Genomic DNA, 23,463 nt, shown 5'->3' on the forward strand with positions numbered 1-23,463 from the left:
TGATCATGCAGCATACAGTTGTAAAAAAGTCTACCCTGTATTTAGTTTGCATTAGAGTGAATTTCTTCTCATTTGTCATTTGATTAAAGGTGCAGAACATGTCTCAGTCTATTGAGGTCTTGAATCTGAGGACTCAAAGGGACTTTCAGTACGTGTTAAAAATGGAAACACAAATGAAAGGACTGAAGGGAAAATTTCGGCAGGTTGAAGATGACCGGAAGACACTCCTAACAAAACATTTCCAGGTAGGATAGAATCTTTCACTCTTTGTGAAAAAAAACAAAAGCTGAAAAGTAATCCTGACTTGTGAAATTTTTCAGGAGCTGAAAGAAAAGATGGAAGAGTTGCTGCCACTGATCCCTGTCCTGGAGCAATATAAAATGGATAGCAAGCTGATCAATCAGTTCAAAGATGAGGTGAGGAATTTGTCTATAGTGCTGACTGCGATCCAGCAGGACATTGGAGCTTATGACTATGAGGAGCTTCAGCACAGAGTTCTCAACTTGGAAAGTCGACTGCATGACTGCATGAAGAAACTATGTGAGTTTCCAATATTTACAACAGTAGCATTTCTCTGGTGAAATTTTCATTGATTAGCAAGTGTAACTGACCGTAGTCTTGAAGGCTAAGTCTGGCATTTCATAATCATCTGAATCACAGGGATGGGTCACCACTCAGCACATGAGGCTACCTCCTGAACTGGAGAAAGTATACTCCAATTCCAGTGATATGCTTTTCCGCGTATTGTTTTATATGCTTCCTTCTCAAATCTTCATTTATCTTTAAGCAATGATAAATGGGTTTTCATGTTGCCTTCGTCTACACTGATGACCAGAAGATGTATGAGCTGAAGTAGACCATTCAGTCCACCATTCAATGAGATCATGGCTGATCTGATAATCTTCAACTCCACTTTTCTGCCTTATCCGCATAATTCTTGATTCCAATCCTGATTAAAACTATGATGAGTCTAGTATGAAGGAATAGGAATGGCAGAATCTGACTGACCTCAGGAGCCAATGCAAATATTACAAGGCCAGGAATTGCTAAATGTTCATGATCCAATAATAATTGAGGTTTTGACAATCAAATTGATCCATCTCTCTCTGAGTCTCCAACAGTCCCAGATATGAAGAGAGGAAAGTTTCCCCCCCTCAACCCCCAGTGAAAGACAGCTTTGGGAAACAGTGATCCAAAGTCCCCTATTCCTCCTGAACTTGCTGTATCTCCACATGTCACACGTCCAATTACTCAGATCCTGGAACCCAAAATGTAGTTTCCTGCGAGAAATTGCTCTCATTTCCAATTGAATGAATCAACATGAAAAACCTCTACTGTCTCTGTAGGGAGCCTGCTCCAACAATTAACCATTATCGCACTGGAATATTAGCTTTTAATTTAGCCCAATAGGGTGAGTGTGAACTTTTTTCCAGTGTGGTCTACTCAGGAGAATATGAAATTATTTTAGTTTTGTAGTCAGACTAAAGTGTGTGTTTATTGGTTGTTCTTCCAGCATGTGGCAAGTTGATGAAAATCAGCCTCCCCATGACAATCAAAACCTCGGGAACCAGATTCGGAGCATGGATGATGGATCCCTTGGCAGCAGAGAAAGAAAATAAGGTTTGTGGACCATTGAAGTAAAGTTGCTCCAACGCAGGTATTAAAGGAGTGAATGGATTATCAGTTGTTGGGAAGTAGCATTCCACAAAGGTTGGTCTTGTTCATGATTTCTGTTACTGACAATTTCAAAATTTGTGGGCGACACAGTGGCTCACTGCTGCCTCAGAGCACCAGGGACCCAGGTTCGATTCCAGTCTTGGGTGACTGTCTGTATGGAGTTTGCACATTCTCCCCGTGTCTGTGTGGGTTTCTCCAGATGCTCCGGTTTCCTTCCACAATCCAAAGGTGTGCAGGTCAAATTAATTGGCCATGTAAATTGCCTGTAGTGTTAGGTGCATTAGTGGGTGGGTTACTCTTCGGAAAGTTAGTGTGAACTTGTTGGGCAGAAGGGTGTTTACGTATTGTAGGGAATCAAATCTAATCTTGTGATTAACATCAAATTGGGGATATAGAGGTAGTACAGAGATAAATCACAGCCAAATGCAGGAAGTCAAATACATAAACTTGCAGAATGTGAGTCTAATTGGAATCATGATATAGATAAGTATAAACTGGAACATCTTGACCTGAAGAATTCAAAAGAATATTATGAACAAGATGGGTTTTGGAAACAATCAATGATAGCTTTCATGGTCACTATTACTGAAATTCACTTTTCAGTATTGTTATGAATGGAAATTACTTTGGTAATTACTACACACTGTAAGATTTGGAACCAGGGCTCAACAGTGATGGTTCAAGCTTCTAAATCATCAAATCAGGGACATTACAATCACAGCATCATCTCCCTCACAGCTCAGGCAGTATGTGCGTAAATCAGGTCAAGAGATAGAGAGATTTAAAGATAGAAAGATCACTAAAAGTAGCAACAAAGGTTAATATAGTTATAAAACAAGCACTGGGATTCATTTTTAAAAAGATGTGAAAATCAAAGAGGTTAAAATTAATGTAACCCTTATTTAGGCCATACTTGGAGTACTATGAACAGTTCTGGTCACCGTGTTATAAACAAAATGTCCAACTGTTGGAGAAGGTGTGAAAATGATGTCAAAACTAAGCTGAATGGCAACACAACTAGTTTAGATCAGGAACCAAGCAAAGCAAATTGTGTCATAAGTGAGTAAGTCAAGGCTGAATGGCCTCTAATTTAATGCTAGGAATATTAGAGGTAAGACAGATATGTTAAGGGCATGGATTGACACATGGTACTGTGATGTTGTTGCAATAACAGAGCTATGGAGTTTACCTCGACCTCTGTCCCAGGCAGTGCATTCAAATCCAAACAACGCTTTGAGCCAAGATGTTTCTCCTCAACTCACTCCCAGCTCTTTTGCTAAAATTATGAAATCTTGAAATTGTGACCCATTTGCTGACATATCAACTAGTGGAAACATAATATCCTTCTTTACCTTGTTAATATTGTTTATAACTTTATGGTATCAATAAAGGTCACCTCTTAATCAGTTCTGATAAACTATCACTGGAATTGAAACATTAAGTTTGCTAACTTCCCACAAATACTGCCAGACATGTTCCTGAGTTTCACTGGCAATTTGTTTTTGTTTCACATCTACAGAAGCCACATTTCTCTGTTTTGCTTTAGTATTCGCCTTTTAATCTTCTATCCTCCAAGGAGAATGAGGCCAATTTCTCTAATTTTTCATTGAACTTAAAATCTCTCATTCCTGGTATCATTCCAGTAAATTTTCATTGCACTCTCTTCAAGGGCTTTAACATTCTTCTTTAAATAAGGTTCCCAGAACTGAACACACTACTCCAAAGGTCATACATCAAAGAAAAGGTCCTTCGAGTCTGCACCAAAAATAACTACCATTAAAGGTGACTAATCCCAATTTCCAGCACTGTCTCATACTCTTCAGTGTTACTATATTTCAAGTGCTCATCCAGATATTTTTTAAAGGTTGTAAGGTTTCTGGTCTCAGCTACCTTCCCATGCAGAGTATTCCAGGTTCCCACCACACTCTGAGTGAAAAAGGTTTTCTCTCAAATCCCCTCTGAATCTCCTGCCCCTTACCCTAGAACTATGCACTCTTGTAATTGACCCCTTAACCAAGGGGAACAGATGCTCTCTATTCACCCTCATATTCTTAATACACCTCAATCAAGTGGCCCCCCAGTCTTCTCTGCTCTAAAGAAAACAATCCAAACTTATCCAATATCTCCGTGTAGCTTAATTTCTCTATCCCAGGCAACATCCTGGTGAGCTGAAAATGTGTTGCTGGAAAAGCGCAGCAGGTCAGGCAGCATCCAAGGAGAAGGAGAATCGACGTTTCGGGCATGAGCCCTTTTTCAGGAATGAGTGAAATCCTTGTAGAGTGAGGAAGAGAGCTTCTTCAAGGAAGGCATCCCTGCAAGAGGATTCACAGTAGGTTAAAATCTTCTAGGAGAAAGTGAGGACTGCAGATGCTGGAGATCAGAGCTGAAAATGTATTGCTGGAAAAGTGCAGCAGGTCAGGCAGCATCAAAGGAGAAGGAGAATCGACGTTTCGGGCATGAGCCCTTCTTCAGGAATGACTAAAGAACATACTGGTGATCCTTCATTGTACCTCCTCCAGTGCTATCACATCCTTCCTGGAGCAAGGTGACCAGAACTACATACAGTACTGCTCTTAACCAATGTGGCTTGACCAATGATTTGTAGAGGTATAGCATCATTCCTTGTTTTTATACTCTATGCCTCTGTTTATAAATCCAAGAATCCCATAAATTTTCCTAACAATAATTAGGTAATTATATGAGGGGATTTCAACAACTCCAATATTAATTGGGATAATCATAGTGTAAAGAGTATTGAAGGGGCATATTTCTTGAAATATATACAGCAAAGCTTTCTGAATCACCGTGTAAATGGTCCTGTAAGGGAGGGTGCATTTCTGGTCTTAATTCTGAGGAACGAAGCCAAACAGGTGTTTGAGGTGAGAATGGGATAGCACTTTTGTAATAATGACCACATTACTGCACGCTTTAAGTTGATTATGGGAAAGGAGAAAGAAGGTCTCCAAGAAAGGGCTTTGGAATGGGGTAAAGCATATTTTATTAAAATAAGGGGAGGCAATGGCCTAGTAGTATTAGCAGTAGAATATTAGTTCATTAACTCAGCTAATAATCTGAGGACCTGGGTTCGAAACCCACCACAGCAGATGGTAGAATTTGAATTCAATGAAATATGTCCGGAAGGGAGCATCTGCTAAAGCCCATGACTCCATTGTTAATTGTTGGGAAAGCCCATCTGGTTCATCAATGCCCTTCAGGGAAGGAATTCTGCCATTCTCACCTGGTCTGCCCTACAGGTAACTCCAGAACAAGAGCAATCCGGCTGACTCTTAACTGCCCTCTGAAATGGCATTGCAAGCCACTTGGTTGTATCAGTCTGATGAAGTATGCGGCTGCAGATTCATCTGTCCATTGGTAAGAGTATTGATAAGAGTGACCATTGCACAGTCCTTATGGAAACTAAGACCCATTTTCACATCTGGAATATCTTCCATCGTGTTAGTTGCTAATACAACATACTTTAAACAGATTTAGCAAATCAAGACTGCGATTCCATGAGGCATTATGGACCATTCATGGCATTAGAATTGTACTCTATCACAATCTGCAACGTCAATGCCTAACATATCCCCCATTCAACCACTACTATCAAGCCAGAGAATCAACCCTGGTTCAATGGAGAGTGCTGGGGGAATGCCAGGAGCAGCACCAGGCATACCTGAAGATGCGATGTCAACCTGGTGAAGCCACCAACAGGACTACTTGCCTGCCAAACAATATAAGCATCAAGTGATGGACAGAGCTAAGCATTATGGGCAGCATAGTGGCTCAGTGGTTAGCGTTGCTGCCTCACAGTGCCAGAGATCCGGGTTCAATTCCAGCCTGGGGTGTCTGTCTGTTTGGAGTTTGGATGTTCGCATGGTGTCTCTATGGGTTTTCCCTGGGTGCTCCAGTTCCTCCCACAATTCAAAGATGTGCAGGTTAGGTGAATTGCCTATTGTGTTCAGGGATGTGTAGGCTAGGTGCATTAGTCAGAGGAAATGTACAGTAATAGTGTAAGAGAATGGGTTTGAGTGGGATACCCTTTGGAGGTCAGTGTAGACTTGTTGAGCCTAATGGCCTGTTTCCACACTGTAGGGATTTTTAATAGGGTGGCACGGTGGCTCAGTGGTTAGCACTGCTGCCTCATAGCACCAGGGTCCCAGGTTTGATTCCAGCCTCGGGTGACTGTTTGTGTGGGGTTTGCACGTTCTCCCCGTGTCTGCGTGGGATTCCTCTGGGTGCTCCGGTTTCCTCCCACAGTCCAAAGATATGCGGGTCAGGTGAATTGGCCATGCTAAATTGCCCATAGTGTAAGGTGCATTAGTCAGAGGAAAATGGGTCTGGGTGGGTTACTCTTCAAAGGGTCAGTGTGGGCTTGTTGGGCCAAAGGGCCTGTTTACACACTCAACAATCAACGGATCAGATCTTGGCTCTGCAGTCCTGCCACATCCAGTCATGAATGGTGGTGGATAACTAAACAACCCACTGGAGGAGGAGGAGAAGTTTCCATAAATATTGCTATCCTCAATGATGGAAGAGCCCAGCACATCAGTGCAAAAGATAAGATTGAAGCATTGACAACAATGTCAGCAGAAATGCCGAGTGAATGATCCATCTTGGCCTTCTCTAGTAGTCCCCAGCATCACAGATATCAGTCTTCAGCCAATTTGATTTACTTCACATGATAGGCAATAGTACTGAAGATTAGCGCTCCAGAACTTGATGCTCCCTAGCCAAGCTGTTCCAGTACATTTACAACACTGGCATCTACTCAACAATGTGAAAGATTACCCAGATATGTTCTGTGCACAAAAAGCAGGACAAATCCAACCTGGCCAGCTCCTGTCTCATCAGATTGGGCGGCACGGTGGCACAGTGGTTAGCACTGCTGCCTCACAGCACCAGAGACCTGGGTTCAATTCCCGCCTCAGGTTTGCACGTTCTCCCCGTGTCTGCGTGGGTTTCCTCCGGGTGCTCCGGTTTCCTCCCACAGTCACAAAGATGTGCAGGTCAGGTGAATTGGCCATGCCAAATTGCCCGTAGTGTTAGGTAAGGGGCATGGGTATGGGTGGGTTGCGCTTCGGCGGGTTGGTGTGGACTTGTTGGGCCGAAGGGCCTGTTTCCACACTGTAAGTAATCTAATTGCTGGTTACTACTACCTGCTGCAGCCTACACGCCCTTGTCTACCTTATCTGGAAGGAGAAGAGCATCCCAGGAGAGCTCCAAGATGCCACAGTCCTGAGTATTTTCAAAAAAACTGCATGAGTCCAAGTGTGGTAATGACAGTGGAATCTACCTACTATCAACCATTGGAAAAGTCATCAGCAAGGTTCTCCACAAGCATGTCCTCCCTGTGGCTGAGGTATTCCTCCTGGAATCGTAGTGTGGCTTCTGGCCACAGAGGGGCACAATGGACAAAGAGTCATAGTCAAAGAGATGTACAGCACGGAAACAGAACTTTCAGTCCAACTTGCCCATGGCGACCAGATAGCCTAACCTAATCTAGTCTCATTTGCCAGTACTTGCCTCAAATCTCTCTAAACCCTTCCTATTCATATATCCATCCAGATGCCTCTTAAATGTTATAATTGTACCAGCCTCCTTCTTCTGGCAGCTCATTCCTAACACGCACCACCTTCTGTGCGAAAAAGTTGCCCCTTAGGTCGCTTTTATATCTTGCCCCTCTCACCCTAAACCTATGCCCTCTAGTTCTGGACTCCCCCATTCCAGAGAAAAGACCTTGTCTATTTATCCTATCCATGCCCTTCATGATTTTATAAACCTCTATAAGGTCACCCCTCAGCCTCTAATGCTCCAGGGAAAACAGCCCCAGCCTATTCAACCACTTCCTATAGCTCAAATCCTCCAAATCTGGCAACATCCTTGTAAATCTTTTCTGAACCCTTTCAAGTTTCACAACATCCTTCCAATAGGATGGAGACCTGAATTGCACACAATATTCCAAAATTGGCCTAACCAATGTCCTGTACAGCCGCAACATGACCTCCCAACTCCTACACTCAATACTCTGACCAATAAAGGAAAGCATATCAATTGCCTTCTTCACTATCCTATCCACCTGCAACTCTACTTCGAGAAACTATGAACCCGCACTCTTTATTCAGCAACACTTCCCAGGACCTTACTATTAAATGTGTAAATCCTGCTCTGTTTTGCTTTTCCAAAATGCAGCACCTCACATTTATCTAAATTAAACTCCATCTGCCAGTGGCCCAACTGATCAAGATCCTGTTGTATTCTGATGTAACCTTCTTTGCTGTCCACTACACTTCCAATTTTGGTGTCATCAGTAAACTTACTAACTATACCTCCTATGTTCAGATCCAAATCATGATTTTCACCATGTGACAGCTGCAGAGAAAGGCAGAGAAAAGAACCTACCCATATACAAGGCCATCTTTGACCTTACAAAGGCCTTTGACACCATCACCCAGGAAGCATTATGAAGTGTCCTTCTCCATTTTAGTTGCATCACAAAGTTTGTCATCATCAAGTCACCGTCTGCTCCACAATGACTTGGAAGTCGTGGTAATGACAAATGGCTCCATCACCGACCCATTCTCCATTTAGACCAGTGTCAAGCACGGCTGTGTCATTGTCCTAACACCGTTCACAATCTACCTCACTGCAATGCTTTACCTCACTGCTGACAAGCTCCCCGCTGGAGTGAGGCTAACCTGCAGAACCAGCAGGAAATTATTCAACCTCCCCCCACCTTCAAATCAAAACCAAAGTTACCACAACCAGTATCATTGAGCTGCAGTACCCAGATGATACTTATTTATGTGCAAAGTCAGAGGATGATCTCCAGACCATCATCAGCACCTTTACAAAGGCATATGAAAGCATGGGCCTCACCCTGAACATCCACATGATCCACTAATGTGGCCTGGCATCGTGGAGTGAACTCCTAACCATCAAGGTCCACGGGGAGGTCTTTGAGAACATTGGTCACTTCCAATACCTTGGGAGTGTCCTGCAGACCAAAGCACTTATTGATGAAGAGATCCAGCACCATCTCCAGTGCACAGTGTCTGAGGAAGAGAGTGTTCTAAGACAGCAATGTCAGATTCAACACATAACTCCTGGTTTAGAGAGCTGTGGTGATTTCCACCTTCCTATGTGGCTCTAGGATATGTACTGCCTACAGCAGACATCTCAAGGTGCTGGACCAGTCCCACCGGTGCTGCCTGCACAATGTCCTGTGAATCTGCTCGTCCTTGACCAGGCCAACCTCCTCAGCACTGAAGCACTGACCATCAGGATGAAGGGCTTATGCCCGAAACGTCGAATTTCCTATTCCTTGGATGCTGCCTGACCTGCTGTGCTTTAACCAGCAACACATTTTCAACTGTGATCTCCAGCATCTGCAGACCTCATTTTTTACCCATTCCGACAGACACCTGAGAATTACTGGCCCAAGACTGTCCAAAGTGGAGAAGGCGCATCTGGGAAGGCATCGAGACTTGCCGTCATGAAATAATGAAAGTTAGGCAAAAACAGAATACAGAACACGCTGTCACGCTAATGCCTCACCCACTCCTTCCCATGATCACCTTTTGTCCTGAGTGTAGTAGAGTCTGCGGAAGCTGCATCGGTTTGCACAGCCACCTACAGACTTGCCCTGAGAATGGAAGAGAGTCATCCTCATCTACAAGGGACCAGCCAATGATGATGCTGACATGCAGTGAAGAGGTCACATTGCAGTTTAAAAGCCTGGAGACAGAAAGGGAATGGGTTACCATTGGACAGCCCAACAGAAACAGACAGGTAACACAAAAGTCCTCTGGGGTCCCAGTTACAAATTGGGATTTCTGTTTGAAAGCTACTGAGGTTCCTGGTTCCTCAAGTATTGCAGTCAGACTCATTTCTGGCATCACAAATGGCTCAGCTGTCCAGGAGAGGAGGAAGAAGAAAGGAAGAGTGATAGTGAGACAGAATTTGTTAGTTAAGGAAAGAGATTAATGTTTCTGTGGACGTCAATGTGACCCCAAGATTATGCATTGGCTCATTGGTGCCATTGTCAAGGAGTCACAGAGTGGCTGCAGGACATTCTTCTGGGGGAGGGTGAACAGAAAGGGGCTGCGGTTTACATTGCAACCAATGATTTAGATAGGAAGGGAGATGTAGTGTCATAATTCAAATTTAGGAAGCAAGGTAGAAAATTAGAAAGCTGGACTGATTACTGATTACTGCCAATGCTATGCGCAAGTGAGTATAGAAATAGGATAAGGCAGATGAATGTGTGGCTGGAAAGTTGGTGCTGGAAGGAGGGCTTTAGATTCCTGGGGCACTGGAACTGGTTCTGATTATAAGATCATGAGATATAAGAGGCATGGACAAGGTAATACAGAAAGAAAATTCCTCCTTTGATGGAGGGATTAATGACTGGGGGAATTGATTTTATTTAAGAGGAGGTTTCGAGGGGATGTGAGGCAAGTTTTTTCATCTAGAGGGTGGTGGAAATCTGGAATTCACTGCCTGTAAGAATGGCAGAGGCAGAAACCCTCAGAACATGAAAGAAATATTCTGATGTGTACTTGTAATGTCTAGGCATACAAGGATATGGCCCAGGTAATAGAAACGGGAATTAGAATAGGTAGGTGCTAATTTTCCACCAGCTCAAACTCCATTTTCTGAAGGTCCTTTCTCTTTGTTGTTGGATTTTGATGCTTCTATGACAATGGAGCAGAAGCAGGACTTTCAGCCCATCGAGTCTGCTCTGCCATTCAATTAGATCATGGCTGATCTGATAACTCTCGGTTCCACTTTCCTGCCTTTTCCCCATAATCTTTGATTCCTTTACTAATTAAACATCTATCACAGCCTTGATTACAGTTAAATGACTGGCCTCGACAGTCCTCTGTGGTAAAGAATTCCAAAGTTTCACTATCATCTGAGAGAAGAAATTTCTCAGAGTCTCTGTCTTAAATGGGAGACCCCTTTTCTAAGAATTATGACGCCTGGTCCTGGATACTCCCGAAAGGTGAAATAACTTCTCCACGTCTACCCTGCCAAATCCACCAAGACTTGACACCTGCACAATCTGGGTGGGTTGCTTCTGAACAGAACTAGAACTGATTTCCTTGAAAGCATTTTTCTATTGCTGTTGCAAGGGCTATAATCTAACTTGACAGCAACGTGGGAGCCAAGTGAGAATATTAGAGAAGACGAGGAGTCACAAAAAACTTTGAGATACAGTTAGCACTGGCATACAAAATAGTAAATTAATCAGTGAAATTGGAATCAGAGAGAAAGCAATGAGTGTAAATCAGATTTTGTGTGACTGCATAGAGTATACATAAGTTTGCGGAATTACAGATACAGATTGCTATGTGGAAATATGATTAGATTAGATTAGACTTACAGTGTGGAAACAGGCCCTTCGGCCCAACAAGTCCACACCGACCCGCCGAAGCGCAACCCACCCATACCTTTACATTTATCCCTTACCTAACACTACGGGCAATTTAGCTTGGCCAATTCACCTGACCCGCACATCTTTGGACTGTGGGAGGAAACCGGAGCACCCGGAGGAAACCCACGCAGACACGGGGAGAACGTGCAAACTCCACACAGTCAGTCGCCTGAGTCGGGAATTGAACCCGGGTCTACAGGCGCTGTGAGGCAGCAGTGCTAACCACTGTGCCACCGTGCCGCCCACTAATGTTGTGGTAAAAACAGAGATCTGGTTCAAGGAAGGGCAAGACTGATGCTAAATATTCCTGAATATATTATTCCGAAAAGATAGAAAAAAAAAGAGAAGGAGGAGAGGTAGCAGAGTCAAAGTTGGTTAAGGAGGACATTGCAGATTCAAAGATTCCAAATCTATATTTCAAGATGGTGGCAGCAGAGTAAGCTCTTGAACTGAAGGCTCATCTGCCCTGTCTGCTTTTTTTTGCTTTTTTTTTGTCTTTTTACTTTTTAATTTTACTTACATTCTTGCGAAGAGCATGACTGCAGTGATATTGGTATCATTGGCAATGGTAGCAGCAAGGTGCCCAATGTGTCTCGGCGGAGCAGGTAATGGCTGTCTGGTGGTGTTTTTTGAAGTCACGGGTATAGTCCAGTTAATGTTTTTTAACAGTTAAAATTTAAAGTTTTTTTAAGCGCCTAGCGGACCCGGAAGCTGGTGTCATGCTAGGTTACCTGGGAAGGGTTTTTTTTCTTATATAAGCATGCAGGGGAGGACCCCGAGGCACTACAGGGGTAGAGCCTCCTGCCCGCCCTCCTCCTCTAACCTAATAATAAGACCCGTTGTGGTAAGCAGGTAAGTGCTGCATTTTGCTTGTTTGTTTCTTTAGGTCTAGTTTTTAAAGTTTACCTTTTAGAGGGATGGCAGCGAAGGCAGTGCAATGTTCCTCTTGCAACATGTATGAGGTGAGGGAAGCCATTAGCGTCCCTGCTGATTACACTTGCAAGAAGTGCACCCATCTCCAGCTCCTCCAAGACCATGTTAGGGAACTGGAGCTGGAGTTGGATGAACTCCGGATCATTCGGGAGGCAGAGGTGGTCATAGATCAGAGCTTTAAGGAAGTAGTTACTCCGAGAGTTATAGAGAGATGGGTGACAGTGAGGGGGAGTGGGAGGAAGCAGCCAGTGCAGGGACCCCCTGCTCTTTGGGAGGGTTTAAACTAACTCTGCAGGGGCATGGGAACCTGGACTGTAGCTTTATGGTACAGGACCTTGAGTGTAGGGAGGTTAGGACCAAGGCATCGATCTCGAAGGAGGGTGCCTGTAAACAGAAAGGTGGCTTGAAGTGTGTATACTTCAATGCCAGAAGTATAAGAAATAAGGTAGGTGAACTTACAGCGTGGGTTGGTACCTGGGACTTCGATGTTGTGGCCATTACAGAGACGTGGGTTGAACAGGGGCAGGGATGGCTGTTGCAGGTTCCAGGGTTTAAATGTTTTAGCAGGGTCAGAGATGGGGGTAAAAGAGGGGGTGGTGTGGCATTGCTTGTCAAGGATAGTATTACAGCGGTGGAAAGGACGATGGAGGAAGACTTGCCATGTGAGGTAGTTTGGGCTGAGGTTAGAAATAGGAAAGGTGAGGTCACCCTGTTAGGAGTTTTCTACAGGCCTCCCAATAGTCCGAGAGAAGTAGAGGAAAGTATTGCGAGGATGATTCAGGAGAAGAGTGAAAGTAGCAGGGTGGTTGTTATGGGAGACTTTAACTTCCCAGATATTGACTGGGAAAGCTATAGCTCGAGTTCGTTAGATGGGTCGGTGTTTGTCCAATGTGTGCAGGAGGGTTTCCTGACACAATATGTAGACAGGCCAACAAGAGGTGAGGCCATACTGGATTTGGTTCTAGGTAATGAACCAGGCCATGTGTTAGACTTGGACGTAGGTGAGCACTTCGGGGACAGTGACCCCAACTCGGTGACTTTTACTTTAGTGATGGAGAGGGATGAGTGTGCACTACAGGGGAAGAGTTATAGCTGGGGGCAGGGAAATTATGATGCGGTGAGGCAGGACTTAGGATGTGTGGATTGGAAAAATAGGCTTCAAGGGAAGAACACAAATGATATGTGGAGATTGTTCAAGGAACAGCTATTGGGTGTCCTTGATAAGTATGTACCAGTCAGGCAGGGAGTAAAGGGTCTTGTGAGGGAGCCGTGGTTTAATAAAGAATTGGAATCCCTTGTGAAAGGGAAGAGGGCGGCCTATGTAAAGATGAGGCGTGAAGGTTCAGTTGGGGCGATTGAGAGTTATAAGGTAGCCAGGAAGGATCTAAAGAGAGAGCTAAGAGCAGCGAGAAGGGGACATGAAAAGTCCTTAGTTGGTAGGATTAGGGAAAACCCAAAGGCTTTCTATAGGTATGTCAGGAATAAAAGGATGACTAGGGTAGGTATTGGTCCAGTCAAGGATAGTAGTGGGAAGTTGTGCGTGGAGGCGGTGGGGATTGGAGAGACACTAAATCAATACTTTTCGTCAGTATTCACTCAGGAACAGGACACTGTTGCTGATGTGAATATTGAGTCACAATTGATTAGAATGGATGGCCTTAAGGTATGTAGGGAAGAGGTCTGGGGAATACTGGAAAGGATGAAAATAGATAAGTCCCCTGGGCCTGATGGCATTTATCCTAGGATCCTCTGGGAAGCTAGGGAGGAGATAGCAGAGCCATTGGCCTTGATTTTTAAGTCGTCATTGTCTACGGGAATAGTGCCAGAAGACTGGAGGATAGCGAATGTGGTCCCCTTGTTCAAGAAGGGGAGTAGGGATAACCCGAGTAACTATGGGCCAGTGAGTCTCACTTCTGTTGTGGGCAAAGTCTTCGAGAGAATTGTAAGGGATAGGATTTATGAACATCTGGATAGGAATAATGTGATCAAGGATAGTCAGCATGGTTTTGTGAAGGGCAGGTCGTGCCTCACAAACCTTATTGAGTTCTCTGAGAAGGTGACTAAGGAGGTGGACGAGGGTAAAGCAGTAGATGTGGTGTATATGGATTTTAGCAAGGCGTTCGATAAGGTACCCCATGGTAGGCTAATGCAAAAACTACGGAGGTATGGCATTGAGGGTGCATTAGAGGTTTGGATTAGGAATTGGCTGGCTGGAAGGAGACAGAGGGTAGTAGTTGATGGAATAGGTTCATCTTGGAGTGCAGTTACTAGCGGTGTTCCACAAGGATCTGTTTTGGGACCATTGCTGTTTGTCATCTTTATAAATGATCTAGAGGAGGGGCTTGAAAGCTGGGTGAGCAAGTTTGCGGATGACACGAAAGTCGGTGGAGTTGTGGACAGCGAAGAAGGATGTGGCAGTTTACAGTGGGATATAGATAAGTTGCAGAGCTGGGCAGAAAGGTGGCAAATGGAGTTCAATGTAGCTAAGTGTGAAGTCATTCACTTTGGTAGGAGTAACAAGAAGATGGATTACTGGGCTAATGGTAGGCTACTTGGTAGTGTGGATGAGCAGAGGGATCTTGGTGTCCATGTACACAGATCTCTGAAAGTTGCCACCCAGGTAAATAGTGCTGTGAAGAAGGCATATGTTGTACTGGGCTTTATTGGTAGAGGAATTGAGTTCCAGAGTCCTGAGGTCATGTTGCAGTTGTATAAGACTCTGGTGCGGCCACATCTGGAGTATTGTGTGCAGTTTTGGTCGCCATACTATAGGAAGGATGTGGAGGCATTGGAACGAGTGCAGAGGAGGTTTATCAGGATGTTGCCTGGTATGGTAGGAAGATCCTATGAGGAAAGGCTGAGGCACTTGGGGCTGTTCTTATTGGAGAAAAGAAGGTTTAGGGGAGATTTGATAGAGGTGTATAAGATGATTAGGGGTTTAGATAGGGTAGACACTGAGAACCTTTTTCTGTTAATGGAGTCAGCTGTTACTAGGGGACACAGCTTTAAATTAAGGGGTGGTAGGTATAGGACAGATGTTAGGGGTAGATTCTTTACTCAGCGGGTTGTGAGTTCATGGAATGCCCTGCCAGTAGCAGTGGTGAACTCTCCCTCTTTATGGTCATTTAAGCGGGCATTGGATAAGCAGATGGAGGTTATTGGGCTAGTGTAGGTTAGGTAGACTTCGGTCGGCGCAACATTGAGGGCCGAAGGGCCTGTACTGCGCTGTATTTTTCTATGTTCTATGTGTCACAGGGGAGTTTGTGTTCCTGAGGCAGCAGCAGAGGGAAGTAGTCTGGGGCCAGTATGGGACTCGGCAGCATCAGCAGTGGCTGCATTTCCAAGATTGGCCCAGCGTGATTTATGGAGACATTGGTGGAGGCAAGGTAGTGCCAAAGAATGCTGACTCTGTTCCAGTACCGGTGGTGCGGCAAAGGAACTCACAGATGGCTTTGTGCTGGTGTTGGTCTCAGTATCAGAGTGGAAGAGCCTGGATCTAGGCTGATGGCGAAGCGCTTAAGAAGAAGGACTGTAAAGTGGAACTTGTAACTCACTCTTTATTTTCTACCTTTACATTGTACATCTTGCTTTATTTTCTGTGTTTTAAGATAGTGCCGGAGAGTGACAACATTCTCCAACACTTTTCACTGTATTTGTAACAAATACATGTCACGAGTACACATGACATCAAATACATTAAATAAAGAAAGAGAGACGATATCTCAGAGGGGCCACAGACAAAATCAATTTGGCTAGAACTAGAAATGTAAAGGGTATAGTTTCCTTGCTCGAGTAATCTATAGACCACCAACAAATGGAAAGGATGTAGACGAACAAATCTGCAGGGAAATTACAGTCATGTCAACATTATAGAATAGCTAAAATTACCCAAATATAGACTGGGATACTGGTAGTAAGGGGCAGCAAGGAGCAAGTGTTCCTGGATTGCATTCAGGAGAGTTTCTGACAGCAGTATGTGTCCATTTCAACAAGGAAGGGTGGATTATTGGTTCTTGGTCCTTGGAAGTGAGCTGGGTTAAATGGGTCAAGTGGGGGAACATCTAGGAGACAGTGATCATTGTATCGTAAGGTTCAAGCAATGGGTGGAGAGTGACATGAGCCAGAGTGAGGAAAATGAGAAAATCATTGGCAGAGAGTTAACTTCAATGTGGCAAGAACAGAGCTGAGAAGGATTGACTGAAACAAGGGGTTGGTGAGAAAAGCAATTCCTGAACAATGGGCTAACTTCAAAGAAGACATGGTTCATGTACAGTTGAGGTATATTCCCTTAAATGGAAAAGGTAGGACAAACAAATATCTGAAGTGAGCTCACTAGATGACAAAGGAGATAGAAATCAACATCAGAAAAAGTGTGTTTCTGGTTGGTGTAAGGCAGAAAATACAATTGAGATCCAAGAGAAATACAGAAGGTTCAGAGGAGAGGTGAAAAGGCATATCAGAGAAGCAAAGAGGAATTTGAGAAAAGTCAGCCAACATAAAGGGTATCCCAAAGTCCTCTATAAGTATGTAAATTGTAAGAGTGGTAGAAAGAGAAGGAGGGCTGTCTGTATGAAGACCAAAAAGAGGATTTACACATGAAAGCAGGGGGCATGGCCAAGGTATTAATATTTTGCATCTAACTTTACCAAAGTGGGATTAGAATGGTTAGGTGGTTATTTTTGACCTTAATAGATTTCATGGATTGAAGGGCCTTTTTTTGGCTTCTATGACTCTATGGATATATACGTTGGTCATGAAAATGTGGTTAGCAAGGCATACAGCATACTGGGCTTTATTAATGGAGGAACAGAGGAACTGGCAATACTGTACACAGTATTCCAAATGGGGCCGAACCAATATCTTGTACAATTTTAACATGACCCGACAGCTCTTATACTCAACACCCTGTCCGATGAAGACAAGCATATGCCTTCTTGACCATTCTATCTACCTGTGCAGCCACCTTCAGGGTACAATGGACCTGAACACCCAGATCTCTCTGCCCATCAACTTTCCCCAAGGCTCTTCTGTTTACATTATAATTCGCTCTAGAATTTGGCTTCCCAAAATACACCACCTCACATTGCCTGGAATGAACTCTATCTGCCGCTTCTGTGCCCAACTCTCCAGTCTATCTATATTCTCTTGTAGCCTTTGACAGTCCCTTATGCTTTCTGCTACTCCACCAATCTTTGTGTCATCTGCAAACTTGCTGATCATACCAACAGTGCCCTCTTCCAGATCATTTATATATATATCACAAACAACAGTGGCCCCAGCACTGACCCCTGTGGAACATCACTGGGTCACCTTTCTCCATTTCGAGAAACTCCCTTCAACTACTACTCTCCGTCTCCTGTTGCTTAACCAGTTCTTTATCCACCGAGCTAGAACCCCTGCACACCATGCGACTTCACGTTCTCCATTTGTTTACCATGGGGAACCTTATCAGATGCCTTACTAAAGTCCATGTATATGACATCTACAGCCCTTCCTTCATCCATCAACTTGGTCACTTCCTCGAAGAACTCTATACGTTGGTAAGGCACCATCTCACTCACACAAAGCCATGTTGTCTATCACTGATAAGCCCATTCTTTTCCTATATAAATAGATTTTATCCCTCAGTACCTTCTCCAGCAACGTTCCCACCACTGATGTCAGGCTCACTGATCTGTAGTTACCCAGACATCCCTACTACCTTTTTTGTACAGTGGGACAACATGAGCAACCCTCCAGTCCTCCAGCACCTCACCTGTATTTAAGGATGCTACAAAGATATCTGTCAGGACCCCAGCTGTTTCCTCTCTCACCTCTCTCAGCATCCTGGGATAAATCCCAACGGTCCAGGGGATTTGTCCACCATAATAACCTGTAACCTACCCAACACATCTTCTCTACTTATGGCAACATGATTCAGAGTTATCAAACTTCAGAATCACCTATCTACTCCCCTTACAATAGAATCCCCTTTGACTAAAGCCCTATGAGTCTTTTTCCGGCCCTTCTGAACAGCAGAGCCTGCCACAGTGCCATGATCTTAGCAACAGCTCCCCTCCCCTCTTAAACCATCGCCCCGAACAGTATCCAAAACGGTATACCTGTTTTGGAGGGAGATGACCGCAGGGGACATCTGCACTGCCTTCCTACTAATTTTCTGCCTTCTGAGTAAAAGGATAGAAAAGTTATGCTGCAGATTTATAGAACTTTCGTTAGGCCACACTTGTAATATTGTGTACAGTTCTGGTCACCACACTACCAGAAGAATGTGGATGGTTTTCAGAGGGTAGAGAAAAGGTTTACCATGATGTTACCTGATATGGGGAAAGGGGGGGTGGTGGGGTTAGTTACAAAGAAAGGTTGGATAGACTGAGTTTGTTTTCACTGGAATGTAGAGGGTTACATAAATGATTTGGAGGAAGGCATAGGTGGTCTGATTAGCAAGTTTGCAGATGACACTAAGATTGGTGGAGTAGCAGATGGTGAAGGAGACTGTCAGAGCATTCAGCAGAATTATAGATAGTTGGAGAGTTGGGTGGAGACATGGCATATGGAATTCAATCCGGGCAACATTTTGGAAGATCCAATTCAAGAGCGAGCTATACAGTAAGTGGAAAAGTCCTGGGGAAAATTGATATAGGGAGATCTGGATGTTCAGGTTCATTATTCCTTGAAGATGGCAATGCAGGTCAATAGAGTGGTCAAAATGGCATATGGCATGCTTTCCTTCATCAGACGGGGTATTGAGTACAAGAGTTAGCGGGTCATGTTACAGTTGTATAAAACTTTGGTTTGGTTATACTTGGAATACTATGTACAGTTCTGGTCGCCACTTTACCAAAAGGATGTGGATGCTCTGGAGAGAGTGCAGAGGAAGTTCACCAGGATGTTGCCTAGTATGGGGGGTGCCAGCTATGAAGAGAGGTTGAGTAGATTAGGATTGTTTTCATTAGAAAGATAGAGGCTGAAGGGGGAACATGATTGAGGTCTACAAAATCATGAGAGGTATAGACAGGGTGGATAGCAAGAAACCTTTTTCCCCAGAGCGGGGGACTCAATTACTAGCGGTCATGAGTCCAAAGTGAGAGGGGAAAAGTTTAGGGGAGATATACGCGGAAAGTTCTTTACACAGAGAGTGGCAGGTGCCTTGAATGCATTGCCAGTGGAGGTGGTAGAGGCGGGAACATTAGTGTCATTTAAGATGTATCTAGACAGATACATGAATGGGCAGGGAGCAGAATAATATAGACCCTTAGAAAAGGGTAACAGATTTCGTTAGAGGATCTGGATTGGTGCAGGCTTGGAGGGCTGAAGGGCCTGTTCCTGTGGTTTAATTTTCTTTGTTCTTTGTTTTTGAGGTTGAGTAGTGACCTCTCAACAGTGGTCCAGTGGTTAGCACTGCTGCCTCACAGCGTCAGTGACCCAGGTTGAATCCCAGCCTTGGGTGACTATCTGTGTGGAGTTTGCACACTTTCCCTGTGTCTGCCTGGGTTTCCTCCCATAGTCCAAAAGATGTGCAAGTTAGGTGGATTGGCCATGTTAAATTGCCCATAGTGTTAGGTGCATTAGTCAGAGGGGAAATGGGTCTGGGTGGGTTACTCTTTGGAGGGTCGGTATGGACTTGTTGGGCTGAAGGGCTTGTTTCCACACTGTTGGTAATCTAACCTAATAGAAGTTTATTAGATTGTGAATGGCATGAATAGAGTGGAAAATATGAGGCTTTTTCCCGTCATGGAGGGGTCAGTTACATGGGGACACAGGTTCTGCTGAATGCTCTGACAGTCCCCTTCACCATCTGCTACTCCACCAATCTTAGTATGAGGGGGGAAGTTTAAAAGAGATGCGAGAGGCAAATCTGTCACACAAAAGGGTAGTGAGTATCTGGAATGCACTGCCAGAGGAGGTGGTGGAAGCATTCACAATAGCAGTGTTCAAGAAGCACCTGGACGAATACATGAATAGGATGATAGCACCTGGACGAATACGTGTAAATGAAGACAGTTTTAGTGTGGAAGGGCAAAATGTGTCGGTGAGGCTTGGATTCACTGGTTGCAATTTTCCAAATATTATGGGTTCCTGGAGAAGTTCCAGAGAATTGGTAACCTGTTGATGTGATGCCCCGATTCAAGAAAGGAGGGAGGCAAAAAGTGGGCAACGATAGGTTGATTATCCTAACATCTGTTGTTGGAAAAATATTGGAATTAATTATTAAGGAAGTAATAGCAGAACCTTTGGAAGTTCATTATCTAATCAAGCAGAGTCAGCATAGTTTCGTGAAAGGGAATCATGTCTGACTAATTTGTTAGTTTATTGAGAAAATCTCAACCAGTAGGAACCAGTAGATGTGTTATACTTCGACTTGCAGAAGGTATTCGACAAAGTACCTTACAAAAGTTTAACTCATGAGAGCCCACGGTGTTGAGGTAGTACATTTGCTTGGATAGGCAATAGGGGCATGGACAGAAAAAAGTGAGTGGGGGGGGTGTTCTTTTTCAGATTGGTGACCCATGACCACTGGCGTTCCACAGGGCCCAAAAACTGTTTCTAATATATATTAATGACTTGGAGGAATGTGTTTATACTGTAACCAAATTTGCAGATGACACAAAAATAGATGGAAACACAGGTTGCTAGAAGGATACGAACGGTTTCCAGAAAGATATCGATGGGTTAAGTGAATGGGCAAAGTGTTGGCATACGGAATGTAATGTGTGAAAATGTGAAGTTGTTCATTTTGGAATGGTGAACAACAAACAGAATATTATTGAAATTGAGAAACGCTACAACGCAAAGGGACTTTGGGGTATTTGTACACAAAACAAAGAAAGTTAGCACACAAGTGCAGTAAGCAATCAGGACAGCCATTGGAATGTTGAACCATATTTCAAAGGGTTTGGACTAAAAGAGTACAACTGTATTAGGCGCTAGTGAGACCACATCTGGATTACCGTGAACAGTTTTGTATCCCTTATTTAAGGAAATATATTATTCCATTGAAGACAGTTTGACGAAGGTTCACTAGGTTGATCTCTGGTGTGGAGGGACTGTCTTATGAACAAAGGCTAAACAGATTAGGATTTTACTTAGTGAAGTTTAGAAGAATGAGAGATGACCACATTAAATCATTTAGAATTCTTAAGGGGCTTAATAAGGTAAATGCAGAGAGGATGTCACCCCTGTTGGGACAGTCTAGGACCAGAGAGCATAGTTTCAGAATTAAGGGGCAATAATTTAAGACTGAGACAAGGAGGAATTTCTTCTGAGGATTGAGAGTCTTTGAACTTCTTTGAACAGAGACTTCTGGGGGCAGAGTCCTTGTGTATATTTAAGACTGAGATAGATAGATTCGTGGTCAGTTGGGGAATAAAGGGTTATGAGGAAAGTACGCATGAAGACTGTTTGATTAGCCATGCTCCTACAGAATGGCTAGTGGGTTCAAGAGGCTGAATGGCCTACTCCTGTTCCTATTTCTGAAGGTCTTATAGTATATATGTGCACTGGTTGTTAAAATTGATAGGACAGATGCAGAGAGTGCTAAAAATACAAATCTTTATCTCTCTCTCTCTCTCTGATGAAAACTCTAAATTTAATTTTGGAGTTTAAGTACTGACTTATTCTGTATGTTGCTCCAATAGGTGTGGTACATGGATGGATACACAAGTAGTAAAGTGGTTCGTGAATACAAGTCTATGACAGCCTTTGTGAGTGGAGAGGATTACAGGCTCTACCGTCTGCCCTATCCCTGGGCAGGAACCAATCACCTGGTCTATAATGGCTCTCTTTACTTTAACAAGTACCAGAGCAATACTCTGATAAAGTATAACTTTGAGACAGGCTCAGTGTTGGCCCAGCGCAGCCTGGAGTATGCTGGATTCAATAACATCTATCCCTACACCTGGGGTGGTTTCTCTGACATTGACCTCATGGCTGATGAGGGTGGAATCTGGGCTGTCTATGCCACCAATCAGAATGCAGGAAATATTGTCATCAGCCAGCTGGATGAGCAGACCCTGGAGGTGCGGAAAAGCTGGGACACAGTCTATCCTAAGAGGAGTGCTGGTGAGGCCTTCATGATCTGTGGCACATTGTATGTCACCAACTCCCACCTGACAGGAGCCAAGGTCTACTTTGCGTACTCCACCAAGACTTCAAGTTATGAGTACACAGACATCCCATTTCATAATCAGTACTTTCACATTTCCATGCTGGATTACAACGCCAGAGACCGAATGCTGTATGCCTGGAACAATGGCCATCAAGTTTTATTCAATGTCACTTTGTTCCATGTTATTCAAACCCAGGAGGATCCAGAATCTCCTGGACAGCAGTAGATTTGGACAACCTATTCATTCACTGACAATCTTCCCTGAAGTGGCAAGATTTTCTAAACTTTCTTTTCTCCATATGTGAGCATCTAGTCAAAGAAATACAGGTCAACAGCTCAAGGTTTGAGATTGAGTCTCTATGTAACATGGTGTGATCAATTTTTGTCTCAACGTGAGATGATGTCTGTTCATTTGCCTTATTCATCAAAACCAGAGGCTTCAGGAAACTGACTTGCATGAATTTGTAATCTTCTGTTCTTTCATTTTTTAAGAAATGTTTTCTTATATAAACTAACTTTTGTATAACTTTATAACCACAGTAACAACAGTCATGTGAGGATTGGATTTCTGATTTAAATTGATATTATGACTAGGCTTTATTCTCCTTGCTTTTTGCTGGTACAGCAGTTTAGGACTATACTCAATGCAACCTGTACATTTCTAGCCTAATTCTATCATTGTCTTTGTGAGTAAAATACATTGTGCACAGTATTTGGTGAATGTAATTCCAGTTGCTATTATTGTTGAATTGTAATGTTTTGTTGCATCATTCACTCAAAGCTAAACCATTTATTTTATACAATGTATCATCAACCAGCATCTTTCTTAAAAGGCAAGATTAAAACGTTATAAAATATTCAATTATTGTGTTGAATTTTGTTTGCAAGATCTTGGCTGTTGTCTGTATTGAAGGGTCAGAATAATGGAATAAGAGCATGTTGATATAGGATCACCATGAGAGGGGGTAAGAGAGAAAGCTGTGACCGACTACATCAAGAAATAGACAGGGATTTTCTTAAATCTTCCATAACTGTATATTTCTGCATATCATTGTATCAATGCAGGTGTGTATGAATGCAAGGGATTGGGAATCAGAGGAGAAAGTTTTTTTTTAATTCAGTGAGTGGTTGAGATCTAGAGGTTGCCTGGAAGTGGTATAGACAAAAAAAACTGCAGATGTTGGAATCCAAGGAGGCTGGAAGAACACAACAAGCCAGGCAACATCAGAAGGTGGAGAAGTCGACATTTCGGATGTAACCCTTCTTCAGGACTGGGGGTAAATGTAAGGGGAGGCAAGTTCAATGGAGA

General features: G+C 43.6%; 1 protein-coding gene across 1 annotated transcript in view; it reads left to right on the forward strand.

The window, feature by feature from the left end:
* Nucleotides 1-22,444, forward strand: part of olfm3a (olfactomedin 3a) — a 43,654-nt gene extending 21,210 nt beyond the window's left edge. Inside the window, exons 2-5 of the mRNA XM_060830033.1 lie at nt 90-245; nt 321-540; nt 1,514-1,620; nt 21,685-22,444. Coding sequence (XP_060686016.1) covers nt 99-245; nt 321-540; nt 1,514-1,620; nt 21,685-22,380 — 1,170 coding nt within the window. The 5' untranslated portion in view covers nt 90-98 and the 3' untranslated portion in view covers nt 22,381-22,444. The remainder of the gene's footprint in view (nt 1-89; nt 246-320; nt 541-1,513; nt 1,621-21,684) is intronic.
* The last annotated feature ends 1,019 nt before the right edge of the window (nt 22,445-23,463 follow it).

Source organism: Hemiscyllium ocellatum, chromosome 9 (assembly GCF_020745735.1).
Source record: "Hemiscyllium ocellatum isolate sHemOce1 chromosome 9, sHemOce1.pat.X.cur, whole genome shotgun sequence".
NCBI classification, from domain to species: domain Eukaryota; kingdom Metazoa; phylum Chordata; class Chondrichthyes; order Orectolobiformes; family Hemiscylliidae; genus Hemiscyllium; species Hemiscyllium ocellatum.